This window comes from Mytilus trossulus, chromosome 3 (assembly GCF_036588685.1).
Source record: "Mytilus trossulus isolate FHL-02 chromosome 3, PNRI_Mtr1.1.1.hap1, whole genome shotgun sequence".
In the NCBI taxonomy this organism is placed as follows: Eukaryota; Metazoa; Mollusca; class Bivalvia; order Mytilida; family Mytilidae; genus Mytilus; species Mytilus trossulus.
Genome location: NC_086375.1, coordinates 82,129,079 through 82,157,057, shown reverse-complemented (window position 1 = coordinate 82,157,057; position 27,979 = coordinate 82,129,079). Strand labels below are relative to the sequence as shown.

At 31.0% G+C, this 27,979-nt stretch overlaps 1 protein-coding gene across 2 annotated transcripts; it reads left to right on the top strand.

Annotated features, from left to right (window-relative positions):
* Positions 1 to 27,948, top strand: LOC134712622 (alkaline ceramidase 3-like). 2 transcript variants are annotated; one of them, XM_063574354.1, is made up of 11 exons: positions 1 to 349; positions 8,859 to 8,969; positions 10,463 to 10,515; positions 11,221 to 11,273; positions 17,817 to 17,898; positions 20,783 to 20,818; positions 21,472 to 21,527; positions 22,371 to 22,472; positions 23,902 to 24,006; positions 25,240 to 25,285; positions 27,192 to 27,948. In XM_063574354.1, the coding sequence occupies exons 1-11, from the start codon at positions 250 to 252 to the stop codon at positions 27,246 to 27,248; spliced, it is 801 nt and encodes a 266-aa protein (XP_063430424.1). In that variant the 5' UTR covers positions 1 to 249; the 3' UTR covers positions 27,249 to 27,948. The 2 variants fall into 2 exon arrangements, with proteins under 2 accessions (XP_063430424.1, XP_063430425.1); XM_063574355.1 differs by lacking the exons at positions 1 to 349; positions 8,859 to 8,969 and adding an exon at positions 8,990 to 9,019.
* The last annotated feature ends 31 nt before the right edge of the window (positions 27,949 to 27,979 follow it).

Genomic DNA, 27,979 nt, shown 5'->3' with positions numbered 1-27,979 from the left:
CAGGAGCTTAGTCTACTAAACGAACTTCCTGTTGTTAATGTTGTCTGCTACCAAAACAAATCAAAGCAATTTACCAGAAATTACGCAGTCAAATGGTCACTTACCAGGACGAAATTTTATATAGTATGACAAGTATAGGAAACGGTGCTGATTTCTTGTTTTATTTACAGTAAGACACATTCAAAAGCCCTTAAATAGGTCTTGAAAAGGCAAAGAAAATCAAGGCAAACCCCATAGGAATTCGACGTGATGGCTCCAAGATTCGCCAGTGGATTTTGGGGCATTCCAACTGCCACAATAGATTGGTGTGAGGACAACTATAGTGTTACAACATATATTGCCGAATTTTGTAAGTTTTATTAATATTTGATCAATGACAATGTATTTTACATGTCAGTTTTCAGTATTGAAAATGAAGAATTTCATGAATATAAATTTGTACATGTCTTTTTCCTGATGGTATTTCAGTCATGGTGTGTTTAGGCAAAATTTAGTCCTTTACCTAAATATTTGTGCTATGAATGTATGTAAATACGGCTCTTCACGGTTAGTTCAGCAATGTTGGATAGGGGGCAGATTTTTTAGAAAGAGGTGGAAATAGTATGAAAGTATAGGAAATCCTATGTGTGTTTCCAAGCAACTGCTCTGTTTCTATGATGTTTTCCCTTATTTTTGCCCCCTATCTAATATGGCCGAACTAACCGTGAAGAGCCCTATTGAAAGCTTATATTTTTATCACTCATTAGGTACATAGTATAAGCAGGATACAGGAATCTGACAAAACAGTAAGCGGGATCCGGGATCAGAACCCCACATGAGATGAGACCCCCATGCCCCCCATGGTAGTTAGAAGTTTTTGATTATTGAATTTTGAAAATGCCCATAGAAAGACAATTGTCAAACTTCTTGAAAACTTTATTCTGATTCCAAGCAGACCAGTAGTTGATCTTACTCTATAATGCTGCATGCCTAGTGAAAGCAGTAAATAACAATTTTAAAGTCTTTTTGAGTGTTAAATATGAAAAAAAATTCTAGAAAAGACATGAAAGATGGTTCAGTTCTTAACTCTATGAGTAACTGTACCATGTCATTATACTCTGATGGGACTCACAATTTCAGCAAGTGATAAAGTCCCTAGAGTAACCTCCAAAATATTCCAGTGAGAACCTTTTATTTAGAGTAATACAATATTCTTTATATAGAAGAAATGCAGTATGATGCCCAACAGGTATGTCTGGTTTTTTTATGAGACATATTTCAAATACATCATTTGTTTTACAATGAGATCAATATCCTCAAGTCCAGTATGTTCTTGTGTCCAGTAGTCGGTTTACTTGGTTAATACAACATAAATGAACATACAAATGAAATTACTGTTCAGCATAAAAATGTTGCTGCTGCTGAATTGCAAATTGAAAAATGGTCCGTTGTCAAGCTTACAAAGAAAATCATGAAACTGAAAAGTAGAAACAAAATAGGCATAAGCATTTACAAATGAATAACCAATTCGATTTAATTGATAAGACATCCTTTTTATTCTTGAATCAAAGGCAGTAAAGTGATTGGATAAGCAAATAGTAAGCTTTCAAATCTATATTTTTTTCTTATAATTGAAGACAGTACCTCTTTGATGAAATGCAAAGTAATTATATATAATTAAATAAAACTTAATTGAATCAGTGATCCATTTACTGATTTAGTATTTAGTTTAACATTATGGATGATATGCATAGTCCTAACGTTTATTTGAACTTAGAAATTTAAATGGGTTTCCAACAGAAATCCAGCTATTGATTTCATGTTGTAAAAATGAACATCAATGACCCATGTTTTGTCAGGAGTGCATTGACATGAAAACCATTCAACTAAAGCTTTTTAAGATGTTGTTATTGAAGACAAGTTTTTAAAATGGACATGATGGAGGTAAAATGTCATATTGGTGATTTCTTCTTTTGTTGTTTATGAGTTATGATCCTTGACTTATTGAAAAACACTTTTTAAGTGTTTTCTGCACAATTAGTTAACAGTTATTCAACTAAACTTATCAAAATTTAATATGTTGTTATTCATGAAAAAAGAGATCAAGTTCCATATGGGCAGTTTTTGCAATTGAAAATCAAGGTTCCATGCATTAAATTGTCTTTGATAGGTTGAACCATAGATACAAAGGCGCTATTACATGTATATCTATGGTTGAACAGTTCTCAAGTGCTGATACAGAACAAGCATCCAAATATTTTCACAAAACACAGTCATTTTGAAATGACTCGAAAGTTGACTTCTGTTTTTAAAACAGTTAATTTATACCAATGAATCAAGAACAATAACACCTGAATGGCAACCCTTTTATCTTCAGTATTGAGCTACAACATATTGAAATGCGAAAAGCACTATTTAGGCAGTCCATAAGTTACAATGCATTAATTTTGCACCCTAAAAATCAGTGTTTTCTTAGCTCCATTATGAGAGACTATATCTCCTGAACACAAAAGTTGAAAACCATTCATTTGGAACTTAACTTACATGATGTTAGCATCAGTAACAACATATAAGAATTTGAAAAGCATTAGTTAAAAGTTGCAAGGTTACAGCAACAGAGTCACTAGATAAAATATAAAAATATATTCAGGATTATTCAGCTAAAACAATAAGTAAACACAGTTTTATGAAGAAAGACATTACAATAACTGTCCTTTAACTGCATGGTCAACAATTATTTACATGTTTAAACATACATGTACTATTGTTCTGGTTTATTAATAATATGGACGAAAAATAAACACATCAACAAATGTACATGTAAAAAGCTTTCTTTTCAATATATATATTGTATTTGATATCTTATCTTTCCATGATAAGCTGCATACTATTTATCTGTATTAGTGACATAATCAAAGTAACCTAAACTGTAATAAATCCTTTGTTTATTTTATACTTCCTAGATTCTGTATTCTATGTTGACATTTTATACCCTCAGGGAATTACACAATAATGTACTTTACACCAATCACACACTGTGAAGTTTGTCTTAATTATTTATCAAGTCAATTATTTCCTCAGCTGTATTAAGTTAGATATTTAACCAAGTTCACTGAAGCTGGATATAATTACACTATGACATTTAGATTATATATTGGCTTTACTAGTCATGTAGTTACTTTTCTTATTTTTATCATGTTTTTATTCGTTCGTCAAAGACGGGACGTATTATGGTATACAAATGTCCGGTGTCCGTCTGTCTGTCTGGCAGAGAACGACTTATCCAAATTTCATGAAACTTAATATAGTTGTTTCTTATGATGGTCAAATGATCTGTATGATCTGCAAAAATGCAGCTACCGTTGATTATTTTTTAGCAACCCCAGACCTCCTTAATATTATTTCAAACTCTGATGTACTACATTTTAGTAATTTATATTCTGACGCCCACTGTCCTTTGGACATTTCTATAAACATCAACACTACAACATGCATCTGTATTGTAATGCATGTAATACTCGAACGGATATCCAACCAAAAAAAGAACAGATTAAGAAGTGGAATTTAGCCCAAGCGGATGCATTTAATGAATACTTGGATCTTGCAAAAATTGAAACTATTGATAATGCTTTGGATCTACTGACACATGCCCATGTTAACTTAAATATTATTAATGATACTGTAAAGAATATTGGTGATGTATTTGTCAACGCAGCAAAACAAACGTTTGGAACTTACAATCCAAAAATTGATAAATCTGATAAAAGAACCTACAATGCGCAAAAAGAGAAATCGAATAAACCATGGTTTGACAACGAATGCAGGCATAAAAGAAAAAAGACGAGGCGCACTCAAAGATTATACAGACTGTGTAAATCCGAAGAAAATAAAAGAATTAAAAACCAAAGCGAAAAAGAATATAAAAAGATCTTAAACAAATGTATTAAAAAATATAGGATCGAAATGAGAAATAAAATGAAAAATATGAAAACAAAAAACCCAAAGGAATATTGGAAATTACTGAATGGTGGACATAAACAAAAACAACCAAATATACCTATACAAATCTTATATGACTTCTTTAAGGAATTAAACGAGACAACAAGCAACGATGCAAATGGAAACACACAACAAAATGATCATGATGATACCGATGTACAGAAAGAGTCGAACGAAATTATTAATGATGTAATTACAGCAGAAGAGATATTGAAATGTATAAAGAAGCTTAAAAACAATAAAGCTAGTGGCGATGACCTTATTATTAATGAATACATAAAATCAACAGCTGATAAAATGATAAATATATATGTGAAATTGTTTAATATAATTTTTAATACTGGAATTATACCGGAAAGCTGGCTCCTTGGAAATATAAATCCGATGTACAAAAATAAAGGAGATGTGGAGGATCCGAATAACTTTAGACCAATAACGATCTTGAGCTGTTTTGGGAAATTATTCATGTCTGTCTTAAATGAAAGATTATCCACTTTTATTGAAACTTTTTCTATACTTCATAATAACCAGAGCGGATTTAGGAAAAATTACTCCACCACTGATAATTTATTCATATTACATTGTCTTTTTGAAATGATGAAAAACCGGAGAAAAAAACTGTTCTGCGCTTTCATCGACTTCGCAAAGGCATTCGATACTGTCTGGAGAAATGGACTCTGGTATAAAATGAACTTGAATGACATCAATGGTAAAATGTTTAATGTGATATTAAATATGTACAATGGCATCAAATCACATCAAATCACGGATAACATATATAACAATGAAACTTCAATATTTTTCTCTTGCAATATAGGCGTTAGACAGGGTGAAAACCTATCACCACTATTATTTTCTTTATATATAAATGATTTAACAGATTATTTGAATAGCAAAAATATTAATGGCTTATCGTCCATATCTGAATGTTTGGAAAATGATCTAAATGTGTACCTAAAATTATTCATACTACTTTATGCTGATGACACCGTCCTTATGTCAGAGAATAAAGACGATCTTCAAAACCAATTAGATATATTTAGTGAATACTGTGATATTTGGAAATTAAAAGTAAATGTGGCAAAAACAAAAGTTATGATATTTTCAAAGGGAAGACCACCGAGTAACGTACATTTCTTGTATAAAGGAAACCATCTAGACATAGTAAACGAGTTCAACTATTTGGGTATAAATCTTGCCAGGACAGGAACATTTACAAAAGCAAAGAAAAAAATTGCAGAAAAAGCAACGAAAGCCATGTATGGTGTTATACAAAAAAGCCGTTTATTTAACCTTTCAATAAAATGCCAAATTGATCTGTTCGACAAAATAGTTAAACCTATCCTTCTGTATGGATGTGAAGTCTGGGGATCTGAGAAAAATGATGTCATCGAACAAGTTCACCTGAAATTTTTAAAACATATTTTGCACTTGAAAAAATCAACACCAAGCATAATTGTGTATGGTGAAACGGGTAGATACCCACTTGACATTAGCATAAAATGCCGAACTATTTCGTTCTGGTGCAAACTATGTTCAGACGTAAACAAACTGTCTTCATTAATTTACAAGACTGCATATTACCAACACTGTGTGAAAAATCAAGGCATTAAATGGATCAAGTATGTTCAAAATATTCTTAACAGGAGCGGGTTTTCAAATATTTTTCTACAACAAAATGGACATTTCTCAAAGTGGCTGAATCAGAGCATCAAAATGAGGCTAATCGACCAATACAAGCAGACGTGGTACTCTTCAATACAAGACTCACCAAAATGCATTAACTATCGACTGTTCAAAATAACATTGGAGTTTGAGAATTACTTGAATATTCTTGAAGATAAACATTTGTTTACATTATGTAAATTCAGAGCAGGTAACCATTCGTTACCTATAGAAAAGGGAAGATGGCAAAACATTGCCCGAAATGAAAGAACATGTTCGTTGTGTAGTTCCGGTGAGATAGGCGACGAATTTCATTATTTGTTTTGCTGTTCGCATTTGAAGAACGAAAGACAAGTATTTCTACAAATCAAGTTTTCAAATAATCCAAATATAATTTCATTTTGCTCATTATTTAATAGTAAAAAACAATCTGTCTTAAGGAAGCTGTGTTTATTTATTAAGTGTATTAATAAAAAAGTTTGTCCCTCCATGTAAATGTAATCGCATAAGCATCTTACCGATCATTTTTCCTTCTTATATCATTAATTATACATCTTACTTTTAAAACATGTATGTCATCATATTAACTGTATTTGTTACCTTAACTATTGTGTCTGTGTTTATATTGTATGTTTCTCTGTAAACTTGTATCTAGTTTTGAGAGAATAAAGTATCTATCTATCTATCTATCTATCTATACTTTTTGGTGAAAATAAGATTAAAACTTTTTGAGTTACGGCACATTGTATCTTAAACAGGGGTGTGGTTTTTTTCACATGTCGCACTGTATCTCAAAAACGATTCTTGATTATGGCTTAAAACTTTAAACACTTCTTAGTTATATTAATCTTAATATCTGTATACTTTTTGGTGATGATTCAAAATTTCATTTTTGAGTTATTGAGTATTTTGTAAAAAAGGGGGATGTTTTTTTTACATGTCGCGCCCTATCTCAAAATCGATTTATGATTATTGCTACAAACTTTACACATGTCTTTGTTATATTAAACTTAAGATCTGTATACTTTTTGATGATGATTCAAAATTTCATTTTTTAGTGATTGAGTATTTTGTAAAAAAAAAGGGGGAGGTTTTTTTTACATGTTGTGCCGTATCTCTATAACAATTTATGATTATTGCTTAAAACTTTACACACTTCTTTGTTATATATTGATCTAAAGATCTGTATACTTTTTGGTGATGATTCGAAATTTTATTTTTGAGTTATTGAGTATTTTGTTAAACAGGGGAGGTTTTTTTTACATGTCGTGCCGTATCTCAAAAATAATTTATGATTATTGCTTAAAACTTTACACACTTCTTTGTTATATTAATCTAAAGATCTTTATACTTTTTGGTTTTGATTCAAAATTTTATTTTAGTGATATTTAGTTTTTTGTAAAAAAAAACCAGGGTGGGGGATTTCCTGCCATGTCTCAAAAACTATATATGGTTATTGGCTATTGCTTAAAACTTTCTCAGAAACTATTTATGATTATTGCATATAACTTCCACATAAGACGTCGGGCGTATCATGCACTCATGGCGCAGCTGTTTATTTTTTATTTCACATACATTCTCTCATGCTGGAAGTTTGAGGTGACACTTTCCTGGCCAACTAAGTTCTATGTAAATTTATCCCTTTCCGAACCCATTGTATAAAAAAAAATTAATCAATGTGTGGTTGCCGGTGATCTCAGAAGATCATTGGATGATTGTAAGGGTCATGACCTTTTTAGCTAACAGGAATGAATCAAATTATGCTATAACAGGTGTTAATGAAATTGACAACTTCGTGCAATGTGAAAGGTACTCGAAGGGGATATTCGGTTGACAAAAAAAGAAAATGTATGTTTTAATCATTAGAGAAACAAATTCTTACATAGTTACTCGTGAATTATCAGATTTATCCAATCTCGATAGTTAAATTATAAATTTTAAAGTCCTGGCCAAGGCGGCTCGGACTTTAAAATTGATAATTTAACTATCTCGATTGGATAATTCCGATAAGCCACTGGTACCAATGTAAGAATTTATATTTCTCCTCTTTCTAAATTCTTTTTTTTTGTCATTTTCATTTTTATAAAGTAAAGACATTTGATGGATTAAATTGAAGTTAATTGAGAAACACAATTTGGAATAACATTACTGTTACATATTAATGCCACTGAATAATAAATAGAATCAGGAAACAAGCTGTTAACTTACTATACTAATCTGTTTCTTAACTCAAATAAGAACATTTCATATAGTTATTACAAAAAATATTACTTCAACATAATTACTGGATATGATTATGCATGTATGAAATTGATAGAAATATTGGGAAATTCTGAACACTTATAGTTATATATTAAATCTTTTTTATCAAGAATAAGTCTTTTTTATAACTTTTTCTGAAATAAAAAGAGACATGGTGTAGTTATTTACACATCAAGAATTATTCTGTAAAATGGTTGCGTTTTTGTATGTCTGGCTATATAAATACTTTATGTCAATGTAGTAATGTTTCCATGGTCTGCTAAAATCATCTGTTGGGATGAAGGACACTGATAATACAGATGTGATCAAATTGTAAGATATTAAATAATTACAGATAAAATCTAAATGAAATTTTGTTATAAAAATCAAGGATTAGTATAGTAGCTATTCAAATCCTTGGTAGAATATAACATCTGAAGTTTATAATGATATTATCAGAGAGTTCACAAATAAGTAAATAAATATATGAGAATTTAAACCTTTTTGTATCATTATAATTATTGTAATTTATAATTACAAATTCTGATCAGTATTGATAATCTAATCTTTATATGAGCCTTGATCATATTTTTTAATCTGATTCTTAGATATAATGTACTTAAAGCAACAAGTTAACTATATTTGGTGTACAGAATGATTGTAAGGTTCACATGTCTGTCTGACACCAGGGTTTATTTGACCTTGACCTCATTGTCACAAGTTCCCTAATGATGATTTAATGAATGATGAGTCTGTAAAGCAGTAAAATATAAATCAAGTAAGATCATACCTGTAGCCTCAGGGGTTTCGGATGACCCCCCCCTCCCCCTTGAAAACAAATAAGCACAGATAAAGTCAATGTTCTGTTCAAATTGTGACTGTTAAAGTCAAGTTTGTGAGTCCAACGAACTCCCCCTTGGAAATTCCTGGCTACAGGCCTGAAGATTAAGAGTAAGTTATTTTTATATTTTCAGGGAACACCATTAGTAATTTCATATTCATCATACCCTCAGTGGCTGCTCTGTATTTTGCCTTCATTGATCACATGGATGACAGATACAAATGGTGCAATGGATCAGTATTAAGTAGGTATTCTCAAATGTCAGATACAAATGGTGCAATGGATCAGTATTAAGTAGGTATTCTCAAATAATGGGAAATATAATAGTTTTAAGATTTTTCTATTATGAAACTTTTAAAAAAAAACCAGACTAATACTGTAGTTCAACCAAACAATATTGTGATTGTAATTTTCACCCTTTAAATCATTTTTAATACAAATTGTACACACAGATTGGATTTTTTAAGTCATCTTGAGAAAAATGAACTTAAATTTTTTTTTTGTATCCTTTAATTACCAATATATACATGGAAAGGTTAAAATTGCATTGATACACCTTGTTCATAATTTAAAAATTATGATTATTCTGTTATCAACCACATTTAATACATTGTATTATATACATGTATTTATTTAAAAGACATGATATTTTTGCAGTAAGATTTACAAATCTTTTTCTCGTAATGTTTGTACAACATGAAGATGTATGACATACTAATTATAGGACAGTTATTACATGTTATTATCCAGTTTATGGATGTTATGTGTCACTGATTTATATAGTATTATGTACTATTTGGTCTAATAAATTGTCAATTAGCAGTAATGTTATATTTATCTGTGTGATGTCACTTCCTCCTCTTACATGTACATGAAGATCTGACTAATTTTTAAAAAAAGATAGAAATCCATATTAAAAAAAAAGAATAAAAAAAATTATTAAGAAAAAATAATTTCTTTATATTGAGAATGTGATAGAAAACAATGTTGTTCTATATTTACAAATATGTCCATCTTCATATAAGTGTAGCTTGATTGTAAGTATTCTGGAAGATAAAAACATTAACAATGTCTTTATTTATATCAAATTTCTTTTAATCACTTGAAGGGTTTCTATTACAAGACCTACCTCTTATATTTATTATTAACTTGTTTTCGTCCTGAACATGCATGAAATATTTGCCACTGGACATTAAGCAACCATCAATCAATCAACCTTTTAATCACTAGGGATTAAAAGCTCACAAATTGGTGCCTCTTTATTGAGATGTATTACCATATAGCAGGTCTAAGTATAAAAGCCCAACAGGGGAAATAACTTGCTTCAAATTGTTATGCAGGATTCTTGAAATGGCTATAGGTACTAACACTGATTATACACATTGAGAATATAAGGAACTGTTAAGGATGTAATTGTGTTTACAGATAACACTGTCCCCAACACTTTGCTTTATATGTATAACACAGTTCTCCTCTTAACGCATTCTTTTGTCACCAGAATCTTTAGTTTTGACTTTGTATAAGACCTTTATTCAGCTAACAATCAATGATGTATTCAACAGAACTAGATTTTCTGATGTCTATAAGCCTGTTGGTGGTTAGGGATGTCTCGCAGCACCAGAAAGTCCCTAAAAATGCTTTATTGTACATTCATGTAGGACTTATCTCAAACGGTGTAAACATGTGCACATTTAAGTATTTCCATATTTGATATGACATTTTGAATGTTTGTTTCAGCCGTTGGTCTTGGATCCTGGTGCTTTCATATGACACTATTATATAGTATGCAGGTAAGGATAAACATTTAAATATATACCCGTTGACTTTTTTATAAAAATGTCATACACAAATGTAAGCTGTCATTTCTAGCATGAATTTTGACTATCAGTTTAAGAAATCGTGACTGAACAGAAAAATGTCAGTTTCTAAGTAGAAAAAAATGGCAGTTTTGATTTAAAGCTAGGTTAAACTACAATTGGGTCAAGATTGACATGAAAAGTATAAAGATCAAGATTATTAACAGTTTTGAAATGCTAGCTTTGCTGACTGTTGTGTCAACAGTACTTGGCTTTATAAATATTTTAATATGATCGTCACTGATTGGTCTTATGTAGACGAAACGTGCATCTGGTGTACAAAATTATAATCCTGGTACCTTTGATAACTATTAAGTTATTTCAGTTGGTCCTGCATATGTGTTAAGGAGACATCAACCTAACATAGAACACATTTAAGGATGAATTTCTTACTCAAGTATTAAAATTATTATAGATGTTATAAGTCTGCATTTTACTTAGGTTTGATATAAGAAATTCATGGAACTTAAAATAAAACTGAAGTTTTTATATAAACTGTTTTTTAGTTTTTAGATTTCTTTATATATATATTTGTATGTCAAACATGAAAATAATATATATTTATGATAATGTTGATGTGAATTGTTATAGAATTATATATATTATATGTTCTTTCAAATATTATATTTAATTTTTCAGCTTTTCGATGAACTGCCAATGATTTATGGATCAGCATTTCTGATTTATTCACAGTATGTATTATTTAGAAACATGGATATTAAAAGGAGTATTTGTTATTGAAAATTTGCAAATTGCAAAACTAGCTTGAACTATTATGTGTGTCGATAAGGTCCTTGGTTAGGGTAAACAATTTGTCCTTCACTACAGATATAACACCATAAACCATTAAAACATGAAAATCTAATAGAGAAACCAATATCATTGTTTACATTAAAACTATTAAAGAGAGTGTCCATTATGACAAGTTGTTTAATTGATATATAAAGTGGTGATATATATAATATGAGAGTGTTATCAATGTCTATTACCAGGTAGTTATAGGTAGACAACTTTATTATATACAGAATTTATTCATGTCATATTATGTAATATTCTGTGAAATCTTGATCCAGTTTTAGGACTTGAGAACTTAATGGTTTAACCGGATTATTAACAGATGGTATTTATTATGTGTTATCAACTCCTTAACATTTTTTGACTGATGATTACCTACTTAAAACCTTATTGAATATTTATAGGCCGGAAAATTAATGAACATACTCATATCATTAATTCATTTGCTATTTTATTCTCGATTTTATTTAAATAATTCTTAAACGTTTTCTAAAAATTATGTTTGAAAGCTGTATAGTAATGCAGTACAGTTACTGAAAGAAGAAATTATCTATCAAAATGACAAGGGTGTGAACAGCAATAGCTGAGCATTAAACCTTCAAGTTTTCAATATACAACTGGTATTTGTATTGATGATTGTAGTGGAGCATATAAACTTATTAACTATGGATAAAAGTAAATGTGAGATTAAGTGAATGACAGCTACCTAACAACACTAATAACCAAAAGACATCTAGTCCTAATTCTAGAGGCCAATAAACCATCCTTATATTTATAGGCTGTCTATACAATACCTAAAAAACTTCATTTTCCTGAGTCTATAAAAATTTGTGAATAAAATCATCAGAAACTGTCAGAATCAAAGATTTTAAATCAACACCCTCCCTATGAAACAAAAAAACTAGATATGACAAAAGACAACTAGTTCAAATGAAATGTTGTCTGTTGTAGAAACATATGAACTCTGAAAAGATATTGTCAAAGTAAGTTTTGAAACAACGAAATTGTATAAAGATGTTTTTGTTATCAAACTGATCTAACAAATAATACTGTGATTTTAGCACATGCCATTATTTCTGCACACAGAATTCCTGCTTTTTTTTAAAAACTAAAAACATGATTCTACGTAAGTATATAAGTATGTCTAAACAAGACATTTCAACTTATAGAGAAAAACATGTTATGTTAACTATTGCCATCACTTGAGCATCCAAAACTCGTTTTCGAAAAATCCCACTGGTCCAATCAAGCCATTATCAAGGTACAGGTTCTTGATAGTGGTTCCATAAATTAAAAACTTTAACAGTTGAAATACAACTTTCAAAGCTTATTTTTTGTTTTAAAGCCTTTTCAACTCTATTTTAGAAAACAAAACAATTCTGCATTTTGAGTTCCTGTCTTTTACTTTAGGGCTATTCCATTTAAACATAGCTCAACCCCAAGGAAGGCACCTGAAATTTCAAGGTACCCCCCATAGAAGTGATATTTTTCAAGTTCGGCAATGGTAGAGAAGTGTTTTTTTCTGTTCCACCACCACCAATAGAAGTGGGTTTTTTTTTACATGCAGACACCTCCTACAGAAGCAATTTTTTTTCTATATAATTTACAACCACCAACAGAAGCAAATTTAAAATTCTTAAATTTTTTTTGTAAAGGCAAAATTGGAGGGTATCAAAATTAATTTAATTTTGAGATGAGAAAGGTTTTTTTTACAACAATCACTGTCAGAACTTTGCTGGGTATATCATGTTGTTTTGTTATATAATCTGTATGTACCTATGTTTCTGGGATGTGGAATGGCATAAAACACTGTCAGAATTGTGTGAAAGTCAAGGGTACAAGTTCACTATATTATTATTTTATCTTGATATCTTAAAATTCATTTTGTAAAATTATTTTGTCATTTTTTTTGTAAGGCAATACAAAGTATTCTGTTCAAATACTCCATGTATACCTGTATATTTTTGTTATCACTTGTTCAATGAATTTATGCAACTGTTTGCACATCATGATTGGATTTAATTGAGTTGTTTGTTAAAATCACATACCCCTGGTTGCAATCAGAGATTGATCAATGATTTGATGTTGGGGGCAATGGAAGGCTGATGGCTTCTAGGCCTAAAAATAGGGAAAATGGGCTAAAAAAGAAAAAAAAATAGTGGAGGGGTGGGACTGTGGGAGCACACATTTGTTAAAAGACATCCTGGTCCACCCCTGGCAAGCACACTGGGGTTTGATAATAAATATTGATAACTTGAACTTTTAATCAGTATTAAGGCAGTCTTTCAATATTAAAGAGATCTTAAAGTTATGCATCTTAAAATTTCTACTTGCACAGTTCACAATCATATAAAACTGAAGCAGCTGTGAATGTGTAAATTGAACTTTGACCTTGAAAATCAGAGAGATTGCTACGTATATTTGTGTTAAATAAAAAATCATGGAATGTTGCAGGAAATTTAGGCCTAAAAATAATAATGTTGTGTTTCCGATCACCCCCTTGAAATTTTGAAGGGACGGTAGGTAGGCATTTTTTTTTTTTTTTTTTTTTTTTTTTTTATATATTAACAACAATGTAAACATAACATTTCATGTATAGAATTTTTGACTTTTAGCTTGACAAAAATAGTTGACGGACAGATAGACATAGACAAAGTGAAAAGTATAGAGCTCATGCGTCCTTGATGCAGCAACTGAAATATAATACAGCAAGCTATAAAAGCTAAATCAAACCCTAAAAAAGGGCAGCACTTCCCCTTAGAAATAAGCTTAAGTTATATATAAAACTCATTTTCCAGTTAACAGACAAAAGTTTGGGATTTAATAGAAAGAGATTGATTTCCCACTTTAAAAATCTCCCCGAGATAACTTTTAGTTTACCCCTTTTAAAATCCCCCTGAAATAACTTTTTGTTCACCCCCTTTAAAAATACCCCTGAAAAAAAAACTAAGTCCAAACCTAACAAAAATTTGGGCAGCACTTCGCCTAGGAAATTAGCTTTTTAAACCCAATTCCCCTATTTCAGGACCAAAAGTTTGGGATTGTCAGAGAAAGAAATTGAGAAGATGTGTGGCAGATTCATTTATAGGAACATGAACCAAACATCATCCCAAACCTACAGATAGACAAATATATATATATATATACACTGTACCTGGCAGGACACTTTCTTGTGTGTTACTTTCTGTAAAATTCAGAAATATTTTTTCTCCGCGAAATGGTCACACTTTCCGCGTTGAACATTGAATAGGACGTGTTGTGTTGCCATGTTCAAACACTGACAAACGAAAATAACTACAGCTCCCGCATATATAATTAGCCAAGAAGATTCCACTTTCCAGTACATTCTAAAAATAAGCCTCGAGTTTAAAATTAGCGTTGTTTTCTTTTGGGGCAATAAAAAGATTGAGGGACTTACAATTATTTTTTTTCCTTCAGAAAAAACGGTCGGTAGGTCAGGTATACAAATTATTTTTTCCCACATCAGCTTTAAAAACTTTTGAGTCGAGGGTCTGAAGGACGGTCGGCAGGGTGACCTTATCAAAATTTGCATTTATTTTTTTGAAACCAAATTGCCTGTAGATTGCTACTAACATACTTAGTCTGAAAGTATATGGTTGCTAGGTACTTTTGTGTTAATAACAGGTCTGAGAGCGTTGCACTTCAGTATAATAATGACCATGATGTGTGTCCAACAAATATGAAGTAAATATTTTATTATTTATCATTTTGTTGCAACAAATGATACCTGTAAGGCCAAAATTTAAAAAAAAATATGTTTGTTTGCAGTAGCCTGACTGAGCCGATTGAGAGCCTCCCGACTGTAAAATTTTTATTGAAAAAAATTTTTTTACGATTTCCGGATTTTTTTCGTTTCTTTTCCGTATCCGGTTGCCTTTTTATACGACCGCAAAATTTGAAAAATTTTCGTCGTATATTGCTATCATGTTGGCGTCATCGTCTGCGTCGTCGTCGTCGTCGTCGTTGGCGGCGGCGGCGTCCGAATACTTTTAGTTTTCGCACTCTAACTTTAGTAAAAGTGAATAGAAATCTATGAAATTTTTACACAAGGTTTATGACCACAAAAAGAAGGTTGGTATTGATTTTGGGAGTTTTGGTCCCAACATTTTAGGAATTAGGGGCCAAAAAGGGCCCAAATAAGCATTTTCTTGGTTTTCGCACTATAACTTTTGTTTAAGTTAATAGAAATCTATGAAATTTTGACACAAGGTTTATGACCACAAAAGAAAGGTTGGGATTGATTTTGGGAGTTTTGGTTTAAACAGTTTAGGAATTAGGGGCCAAAAAGGGCCCAAATAAGCATTATTCTTGGTTTTCGCACAATAACGTTAGTTTAAGTGAATAGAAATCAATGAAATTTAAACACAATGTTTCTGACCACAAAAGGAAGGTTGGTATTGATTTTGGGAGTTAAGGTCCCAATAGTTTAGGAATTAGGGGCCAAAAAGGGCCCAAATAAGCATTTTTCTTGGTTTTCGCACCATAACGTTGGTATAAGTAAAAAGAAATCTATGAAATTTAAACACAAGGTTTATGACCATAAAAGGAAGGTTGGTGTTGATTTTGGGAGTTTTGGTCCCAACAGTTTAGGAATAAGGGGCCCAAAGGGTCCAAAATTAAACTTTGTTTGATTTCATCAAAATTGAATAATTGGGGTTCTTTGATATGCCGAATCTAACTGTGTATATAGATTCTTAATTTTTGGTCCCGTTTTCAAATTGGTCTACATTAAGGTCCAAAGGGTCCAAAATTAAACTTAGTTTGATTTTGACAATAAATGAATCGGTTGGGTTCTTTGATATGCTGAATCTAAAAATGTACTTAGATTCTTGATTATTGGCCCAGTTTTCAAGTTGGTCCAAATCGGGGTCCAAAATTTAACTTTGTTTGATTTCATCAAAAATTGAATAAATGGGGTTCTTTGATATGCCAAATCTAACTGTGTATGTAGATTCTTCATTTTTGGTCATGTTTTCATATTGGTCTACAATAAAGTCCAAAGGGTCCAAAATAAAACTTAGTTTGATTTTAACAAAAATTGAAATTTTGGGGTTCTTTGATATGCTGAATCCAAACATGTACTTAGATTTTTGATTATGGGCCCAGTTTTCAAGTTGGTCCAAATCAGGATATAAAATTATTATATTTTAAGTATTGTGCAATAGCAAGAAATTTTCCATTGTATGGTATTGCACAATAGCAAGAAATCTTCAATTTCACAGTATTGTTCAATAGCAAGACTTTTCAATTGCACAGTATTGTGCAATGGGAAGAAATATCTGATTGCACAATATTGTGAAATATCAAATTTTTTTTTTAATTAGAGTTATCTTTCTTTGTCCAGAATAGTAAGCAAGAAATATCTAATTGCAAAATATTGTGAAATAGCAAGATTTTTTTTTAATTGGAGTTATCTTTCTTTGTCCAGAATCAACTTAAATCTTTGTTATATATAATATACAATGTATATTCACTTTTTACTACCAACTGATAAATTAAAATAATCTTTACCATTCAGTGATAACAAGCAGTTTTTTTACATCTTAATATTTTATGATGTATTTAAATGAGTAGTTATTGTTGCAAACTCCATTAGAAATTTTAATTGAGATTAGTTTTGGAATAAGGGAAAGGGGGATGTGATTAAAAAAATTGGGTTCAATTTTTCTCATTTGAAATTTCATAAATAAAAAGAAAATTTCTTCAAACTTTTTTTTGCGAGGATTAATATTCAACAGCATAGTGAATTGCTCTTAGAGAAAACAAAAATCTTAAGTTCATTAGAACACATTCATTCTGTGTCAGAAACCTATGCTGTGTCAACTATTTAATCACAATCCAAATTTAGAGCTGAATCCAGCTTGAATGTTGTGTCCATACTTGCCCCAACCGTTCAGGGTTCAACCTCTGCGGTCGTATAAAGCTACGCCCTGCGGAGCATCTGGTTCTCTTCTACTTCGATCCCGGTCGCAAATGCGCTTTGAACTAAACCTGGATTCCTGCGTATACACGTGGTTCAAAGCGGTAAACTGATTCGGATGTCAGATGTTTTGGTTTAGCTAAAATTGTCATACAAACGCACAAAAAAAAAACACTCCTAAAACAGCCCCCCCCCCCCAGAGAAGCATTTTCATTCAAGCTAACAATATCCATGTAGAGATGCATTTTTTTATTAATACACGAACCTGGATAGAAGCAATTTATTTCAGACAACAGCCAGGGATAGAATTTTTTTCTTTGCCGTCCGTGGGTACGAGCTATGTTTAAATGGAATAGCCCTTAGGTACTCCTTTTGAAATCACAGAAGTCAGTATAATGTATAGATGTCAGGGGAGTGATACAAGCCTTTGAGAGTCTTAATTTTATTTATAATTTTAAAATTTTTAATGCTTGCTTATAATCCATATTGCTTCTTTCAGTTTAGAAGTAGAGAAACCTCGCAACCATGAAAATATACCATTGAAGATAATTTTAACATTGTATTGTTTAATTGTTACTATAGTAAGTATCATATCAGTAAATTACTCATACTGTTCAAAAAACACTCGGGCCACCTTTTTATTGTCAAAAGTTATCTGATTTGCTTTTTATACGCCCTTCGTCTTTTAGACGGGACGTATTATGGTATACTGTTTTCCGTCTGTCGTCCACACTTCGGACAATAACTCAAAAACACTTTCACCAATTTCCATGAAACTTTGGTGAATTGTTTATATATATTGACGTAAGCTCCCTTTCGTTTTTTTTTAATTTCAGATTTTAAGTTTTGGATTTATGGGGCTTTATTCATAAAAAAGGGGGGATTTTCAACACTTCGGACAATAACTCAAAAAGGCTTTCACCAATGTCCATGACACTTTGGTGAATTGTTTATATCTATTGATGTAAGCTCCCTTTCAATTTTTATAAATTTCAGATTTTAAGTTTTGGATTTATGGGGCTTTATTCATACAAAAAGGGGGATTTTTAACACTTCCGACAATAACTCAAAAAGGCTTTCACCAATGTCCATGAAACTTTGGTGAATTGTTTATACCTATTGATATAAGCTCCCTTTCAATTTTTTTAAAATTTCAGATTTTACATTTCTGTGTTATGAATTTTTATGCTTAAAAAAGGGGGGATTTTCCAATTTTGGGACAATAACTAACACTTTCACAAAATTTTATGCAACTTTGATAAATTGTTTATATCTATTGACCTTAATAGTGCCAATTTTTTTGTGCATTTTTATTTATTATTTGGAGGGGGGTATTTGACAGGGCTCACACTATTTCTAGTTGGTCATATAAATTCATTTAAAGCATAAAAGACAAATTTAAAGAGCAACCGGCGTATCATGCACTAAAGCGCAGCCCTTTATTAGTTATAATGGGACCACATCAAAGCCATTTTTACATGTATGCCACTGTTATATCTTTTCATATTTCACATCAATATTTTAAAATCCTCAGTAAAAATGTTTTTTTTATCATTTCAATTGACTCCTTGTTGTCTTATTTGAAAACAAATTTTCCTTCTTATTAACATGAATAATGCTTGTTTTGCTGTGTCATTTGGAATTTTAATTAACCTTAACTTTTTGTTAGATTTGATTGTTACTTTGTGCTTCACAATATATACTACATGTTTCAATGATGTAGGAGTAGACTGGAAAGAGGGTTAGTGATCAACTTAACGTCATTGTATGCTATGAATAATAATTAGATAAACAAATGTAATGTCAGGGGCGATTAACTGGATGGGATGATTAAAATCCAACTGCTATATACCCTTAGTTAGGCTGGACCTATTCTTTTTAAATACATAGACACTTGCCTAACCATTTATACTATTCTTGTTCTTTATACCCAATATATGAGCATTATGTTTTTTCTGTCTGTGTGTCCCTCAGCTATCTGTCTGTCTCACTTCAGGTTTAAGTTTTTCGTCAAGGTAGCTTTGATGAAGATGAAGTCCAATCAACTTGAAACTTAATACACATGTATGTTTCTTATGATATTATCTTTCTAATTTTAATCCCAAATTAGAGTTTTGACCACAATTTCATGGTCCACTGAACATAGAAAATGATCATAAGCATCAACTATTTGCTGAGCACGGAATGATTGCCGGCTATACATGTCTGTCTGGCAAAGTTCATCTGCAATTGACCCTTTCATAGTTCAGTTGTCAATGTACATTTATGTCTTGCAGTTTGTCTGACCTTGACCTCATTTTCATAGTTCAAATTGCAGTACTCATGGTATTCTAAATTCATTATTAATCGTTGGATACCAATTTTTCCCGGATTTCATGGTTACCCAGGACCCAAGAATTCAAATGTATGCACACTTTGGTAAAACCACAAAAATATGTCCCCAAGAAAATGAATGAATCCACAGTATAATATTTTCATGGTTAAGTTCTTTTCTCAAATTATTTAGTGTGTACGTCTCTGTCGGGCTGAGTTTCTAAGTTTTTCAACAAAATTCAATCATGATCTGTAAAGCAGATAAGACATTGCAGTTTGTACACTCTTGTTATTTGATAACCTATGAACAGTTCATCTCTGTTTGTCAAAGGAAAACTTTTTAGCTGCCTAGGTTATCAAAGCCAAGAGCGCTCTTCTATTTCTTCCGTTTTTCATAGATTCATCAATTCATTCACTATGAAAATGTAAAAAATTATTTTGATGTCCCAGTTATGGGCATTATGATTTTTGGTCTGTGCATCCATTCATTTGTCCGTCTGTTCGTCCTTCTTCTGTCCCGCTTCAGGATAAAGTTTTTGGTCAAGGTAGTTTTTGATGAAGTTGAAGTCCAATTAACTTGAAACTTAGTACCAATGTTCATTATGATATGATCTTTCTAATTTTAATGCCAAATTAGAGATTTTCCTCCATATTCACGATCCACTGAACATAGAAAATGATAGTGCGGATGGGGCATCTGCGTACTGGGGACACATTCTTGTTATGTTTTATTTTCATGACAAATGTGACACAATTCCCATCAATTTATGCCTGGTTTCATGCAAAAAAAAATAATTAATTGATAAAAAGTCACAAATGTGTAGTTTCCTGAGTGTACCAATATTGAATGGTTTGGCAATTGAAGTTTTGTCAAATTTTAGTGCAAGCAATGTGTTTGTGGATCAGAGAACTGTTTGCCAAATCTTACTTAAACTTATGTGCCTAAAGCTTTCAAAATATTTTGTTGCTTTTGCTCAGCTACTTACAGTTAAAATGTTTATATGAATAGATATTTATTTTAAAAGTGTCAACCAAAACTTTACTCTTGACAGTGATTTTGTCTATCAAGGTTATTTCCTTATTCAATAATTCCTAGGATTGATAAAGGATAAACAATAGGAGCTCTAAATAATTTGATATTATATTTTTCAGGTTTATTTGCTTACAAAGCATGTGCTATTTTTTCAGGTAAGGTATTTATTCTAAAACTGTATAAGAATTGAATGCTTCTTTTTATACTTTTATTGGAATGTAAAAGCATTGACCATACTCCAAAGTACATCTTGTATGTAGTGTGGAAGATCTTCATACTAAAAAAATGCCAATCAAGATAACAGAGTCTTATGAAACATAAATGTAATATAAATTAAATTTTTAAAAGAATACAGGAATAAAATCAAGAGGTTTGTAGGCAAATACTGATGAATATTAAAATAAATCAGTTCTTGATTATAAGTGGCTTGTTTTGGTGATTTGCTATCTTTGTTAAATAGATTGAAAAGGTGTTCCACAAAACCTATTTATAGGTAATTTAATAGAAAATGGGGATAAACTTGTAATAGATATAAGAAGATGTGGTATGAGTGTCAATGAAACAACTCTCCATCCAAGTCACATTTTGTAAAAGTAAACCATTATAGGTCAAAGTACGGTCTTCAACACAGAGCCTAGTCTCACACAGGACAGAAGCTATACTTAGTTTTGACGATATAAACTGTAGATCTTAATTCCACAATCCATGTACCTTGCATAGTCAGTTAACTAGGCTTTGGATATTTTGTGACAGTAAAACCAAGATTTACACCCATAAAACTAACTGCTATTTTAACTTTATATTTCAGTTATCATATGGTTTTGTTGTAGTAGCAATGAGTGTTGTATGCTGTAATAATTTTAGGTGAGCTATAGGTAAAAATAATCTGTGAAGCATTAAACATAAATATCCTTAACAGGCCAAAAATGAAAGGACATTGGAACATTTGTTTTGAGGTTTTTGAATTATCTCAAAATTTCTAAAGAACACTTCACACATCACTTAGAAAATGTTTACCTGAACTAACTAGAAATAAAAACAGTCCACACTTATAACTGTATAATAATATATATAAGATTCTTTACCTAACATGCAGAATGAAAACCTTTGATGCATTGAAAAACCTTTAAAACAAAATCACCCATATTTAAGCTAGTATGCAAAGAAAAACCTATGAAAAAACACTCCTGAGTATATACCGGTAACTGTACAACTGTACAAGCATGTACAAGTATGCTTACCTCTGTACCTATCATATATTTAATAGAAATTTCAAAATGGTAAGACAACACCAAAAAAATGCATCACACAGTTTAGCTAACTTACATAAACCCTGAAACTAAATTTCAGAAATCCTTGTATAGTAGTTTCTATGAAGATGCGTTTTCAGATTCATCACTTGACAATTCCCTGTTTACCGAACACTTGTATGATTTTGCACATGATGGCCAAGTTGAAAATTTTTTGTAACATTTTACTCAGGAACTACAATACAAGGATTACTGAAATTTGGTGTCAGGGTTTATATAAGTAAGCTATACTGTGTGATGCGTTTTCAGATTTATCACTCAACAACTTCCTGTTTACAGAACACTTGCGACAGGGGTATCATCAGTGAGCAGTAGCTCACAGTTTCACTTGTTTATAATTTGATACACACTATATCATAGCAATATATTTTTAACTTATATATGTTTTCTGTTTTAGGAAGTATAGAGAAGCTAGAAACATTTTTATATTTGCCACAGTTACATATGCTTTTGGATTTTTTCTATGGGAGATAGATCAAAACTTTTGTGGAGGCCTTAAGTAAGTAAAATATCATTGGATCAAAATTTATCAATTTGAGCAAAACCCATATCATACAACAAGATATATAATGCAATGAAATTACAAATGTTAAACAACACAAACGTGAAACTTACGACCCGATTTATGTTCAAAACAATGAAGGAAAAACAAGTATGATATACAGCAACAATACTCATTATTAATATATCAAATACAAATTATAGATACACATGTGATATACTCATAGTCCACATTAAAATGATTATCACACATACCTATTATCACTTGTACACATACAAATAGTTGAAAAGTTATATAAATAACACATAGCAAAGAGGGTGATAGAGCAGATTATTACCCCAAGAAAACATTGTCAAATGCGGCAAAGGCAAAGTTGACAATGTTTTTTCAAGGGGTTACAATCTACTCTACCACCCTATCAGCTATGTGTTATTTATATTAATCATTTTACTGAAGTTTCTGGTTCTTTTTGTCACTTAAATTAAACTGAAAGTAATAATCAATGACGTCATGTACAAAACAATGTTATAGTTATTAAAAAAAGGCAAAGAAAATGTTGTTTTTTTATTTATGGTGATGAAAAATGTAAAACTTAAGCTTTGTCTTTAGAATCCTTGATATAAATTTTAAAATTCCTCGTCATTTGAATTATCTTTTTTTGATAGGTCTGCATGAAGGGGTAAATTCAGTAAAAAATCTCCAATTGACTTTAATGCTAATCTATGTGTGGAAATAAATTTATACCTGATTTACCTTTAGAAATTAAAAACTTTCATACATCATTCATGAAAGTACAAATGTAGCCCTATCTTTTGCAACAATAAAAACATAGGTTCATGCGGCATTTTTTGGCATCCACATGGCCTTGTTTACAAACAATGTAGATTCACACTGAATTCCTATACTGACCCCAATTACTTTTCAACCCTGTGGGGAAAAAAATTAGTACATTCTGCATTTTTTTTTTTTTTTTTTTCAACTCTAGTTTTGATCCATCTACCAAAAAATATTTATTACAACCATTATCTACAAATCAGAAGAGCTCATGACTTCACTTTTAGACAGAAAGCTCTCCCCTAAATGGGCGGTCCCTGATGACGTATATTTATTTACTGAGTTTACCCCTTTAAGGAATTCAAAAAATTATCTCTCCCTGAGCCATTGGATAAAGTGAATTGTCTCCCTTGTATGAAACAATCAAAATCTGGCATTTTGAAATGAAGTTTAATAAATATTATTGTTACTAATATTATACATAGATTAAGTTAGTTTCACCATTCAGTACCTCATTCCCAAAACTGCAATCACTGATCTCCCCAAACTACCACCAAAGTCTAGAAATGTCTTTTATGTTAGTCACACATTGGACACTACGCACCTATCAATTGATCAGACATATATGTAAATTAATTTAATCTTCTTTCAGATTATGGAGAAGTGAAGTATTGGGACCTTTTGCACCAATATTTGAATTACATGCATGGTGGCATCTTCTAGCAGGAACAGGAACATATCTATCTGTATTGTATAGGTAATCCTATGATATTTTCAAGTCTTTATGAAATTTATATACTAGTTTTAAAATCTGAAATTCCTAGTTCAGCAAGACATAATACCACCATTGTTTTATAGTCTTTGTTAAATTTTCAGTTTTAAAAAAACTGTGCAGAATTTATCTATGTATCATGTCAAATAAAGGAAAACTTGGCATGAGTAAAGTTTTATTTTGCCCAGTTCTACAGCAAAACTTCACATAACATTAAATTGCATATAAGATAATAACCATCACTGGAAGTCACCCTTTTATTTCTGTGTACAAACTTAAGAAACCATGTAACCTCAAAGTTCAAGTTAAAGAAGATTAAGTTAAAGAAGATGGTATTTTAAACACTCAAGATATATGTTAATGAACAAGAATTTCTTTATTGCTATGAACTATATTTTTGATTTACTAAAACTGTCAAATTCAAGGGAATATCTTTTTTAACCCTTTTTTGTATGTTATTGTATGTGACCTGTCTGTTTTTGGTGGTATTACAGCTGAAGTCCATGAAAATTAGTACTAAACAATGAAACCATTTCATAGTCATATTGTGTCTGTATGAGATTCTCTAAATTTACCAATACCAGTGGTACCACATGTTCACATTTTAGGAAAATATATATATGGATTTATTTGGAAATCACATGGATTTATTTGGAAATCAAAATTCATTTTAGGGGACCCTAGACATTTAAGATAGTGAATATTAATAAACCAAATATTTTGGGAATTACTCATGCTGGATATATGAAAATCAGGAACTGAAATTTATTTATCAGATTGTCAGACACTTTATTTTCTGAAGTCAATAAGATTCAGTGTAGCTTTTGATTTCTCGATGGTAAAGATTATATTTTTTTCTGTTTCTAGAAATAACACATTTCTTTCATTTATCCTAGTAGAAATTTATAACTAAATTATACGTGTAAGTCATGGTTGTGTTATACCTCTCTACAAATACACCATCTAGTTATAGTACCAAAGAGATACACTCACAAGTTTTAAAAAAAAAATGATTTTATTTCTGTGCAGACCATCGTTTTATTTAAATCTTATATGTTTCTTTTGATAAATCAAATTATTTGTATATATAAAAAAGAAGATGTGGTATGATTGTTAATGAGACAACTGTCCACAAGAGACCAAAATAACACAGAAATTAACAACTATAGGGCACCATACATTGAACAAATATCAAAGACTTACATTTTTATTTTTCAGTGCATATTTAAGATCTTTAGTATTAGGAAATAAACCAGAAATAAAGGTATGTTTATAACGTTAATTGTATAAAAGACCCATGAATAGCCTTGTTGTTACATTATTATTTCATTTCTATCATCATTATTGTGAAGAATTCTCAATATAATTTTAAAAAGATGTGGTATGATTTCTAATAAGACCAAATGTAATAGATGTGTACATATTTTATACTTGTTGACTGCTTAGAAGTTAGAGTATGGATATTGTACTCTCTTTTTATGCCCCACCTACGATAGTAGAGGGGCATTATGTTTTCTGGTCTAAGGCTCCATTCATTCTTCCCTCCGTCCGTCCGTCCCGTTGTTTGTTCATCCCGCTCCCGGTTAAAGTTTTTGGTCAAGGTAGTTTTTGATGAAGCTGTAGTCCAATCAACTTAAAACTTAGTACACTTGTTGCTTATGATATGATCTCCCTATTTTTTAAGCAAAATTAGACTTTTGGCCCCAATATCACGGTCCATTGAACATAGAAAATGAAAGTGGGATTTTCAAGTTAAAGTTTTTGATGAAGCTGAAGTCCAATCAACTTGAAACTTAGTACACTTGTTGCTTTTGATATGATCTTTCTAATTTTAAAGCCAAATTAGACTTTTGACCCCAATTTCACGGTCCACTTAACATAGAAAATGAAAGTGGGAGTTTCAGGTTAAAGTTTTTGGTCAAGGTAGTTTTTGATGAAATTGAAGTCAAATTAACTTGAAACTTAGTATTTTGTTGCTTATGATTAGGTCCACTTACATTGAAAATGAAAGTGGGAGTTTCATGTTAAAGTTTTGGTCAAGGTAGTTTTTGATGAAATCGAAGTCAAATCAACTTGAAACTTAGTACACATGTTCCCTATAGTATAATCTTTCTAATTTTAATACCAAATTAGATTTTTACCCTATTTCACAGTCCATGGAACATGGAAAATGATTAAGTGGGGCATCCATGTACTTTGAACACATTCTTGTTTTTAATAATAGTTTTGTGTTTTATTATCTTGATTGTTTTCATGCTCCCACTGTAATGGAGGAAGCATTAAGTTTTACCCTTGTCCTTCTGTACATCCGTTAATCCTGAAATTTATTTCCATTCTCTAACTTGAGTTTGCCACAACCAAATGTTTTGAATTATATACACTATGCTTATTACCACAAAACACAGATTAATTTTGAATTTGGGTGGCCTCACTTTTGCCTTTCTAATGTTATCTCCCTTTACAAATGGAAAACTGGCTTCATTTTTCGTTTCCCTCTTCCAACTTTAGTTTGCCTCAACCAAATGTTATGAATCATACTGTGGATTCATTATTATTTGTTGGATACCAATTTTCGTGGCTTTTGTGGTTACAAGTGAACCATGAAATTAAATGTTCAACGTATAACAAAATTTCTATAGGCTTATATGCAGACTTTGGCAAAACCACGAAATTAAATATCCACAAACATGCAAGTTTTCTGTAGTCCACGAAAATTGGTACCCACGAAAACAAATGAATCAACAGTATACACAATGCTTATAACATCTAAACATAGGTCCAGTTTAAATTTAGGTGGTGCCACTACAAAGGTTCTAGTGTTATCCCCCTTTACAAATCTCTATTCTCTAACTTAAGTTTTCCTTATCAAATTGTTGTTTCGACTTGTGTAATTAAGTAAAGATTGTGACATAGGAAGGTAAAAAATCTTTTTGTTTTGCATTCTCAAGCAAATAAAGGGATAAAGTCCTGTAAATTAATGCTTCCATTTATTATAACTTCTAACAAAAGTGTGAAATCTCTACTGAAATTTTTAATGCAAGTTTTTGTTATTCTGAACCTGATTTCATCACATTTATTTTTGTATTGATGAAAACATCTATAATTTTTAATCTAGAGTAACTATTAAAGTGTTGTAATCCAATGTAACATTAGGCATTCTTTATTTTCAGTACTGGAAAAAAGTTTGGCCCTACATTCGTATAACTAATGGTAAAGCATTGACATGATGATGGTATTGTTTAGTGTATGGATGTATTGAGGATGATTCCAGGTGTGATTGATGCTTGGTTGTGACAGGGAGTTTTGTCTGTTGAACACTATATTTTTAACTTATTTCTGAGGGATGAATATAACTCTTATTACTTTGTATACTTTTAACCTGTTCTTTGCTGATAATAAGATTTCACTGTCAATATCAGAGTCAGTTTTATTTGATAGGAAATAGCATAAATAAGTAAATAAAATACCATGACTCGGTAGTTATAAACTAATATAGATAAAATAGTACAATAGTTATAGAAGAATGCTACTAGTATTTTATGTTGGTAGATGTATGCATTTATGTATGAAAATATTTATTTTTGAAGTAATCGATAATGAAAGAGCATAAATTTTCTCAATTGGTGAAACGGGTATTCATTCTGTTGCTCCATATGTTTATAGTTAAAAGATTTCATTTTCAAGTTCAACAAGAAATCTCAACACAGTCATTCAGATCTATGTGGCATTGTGAATAATGAGAATATGCATTTCTATGGTATTAATAATAATAATAATAATTCTTTATTTAAAGAGGGTTACACAGTTAGCTATAAAGCTAATCTTCCCTGAGGCCCTCATATTAGCTGATCTTTATTCAGAATAATGACTTGAGCCAAGAAAATCAAGTATCTGTTTCTTAGACACTGGATTCTGTGGGCATTAGCTGCTGGCCTTTGATCCTTACAAATGATCATGA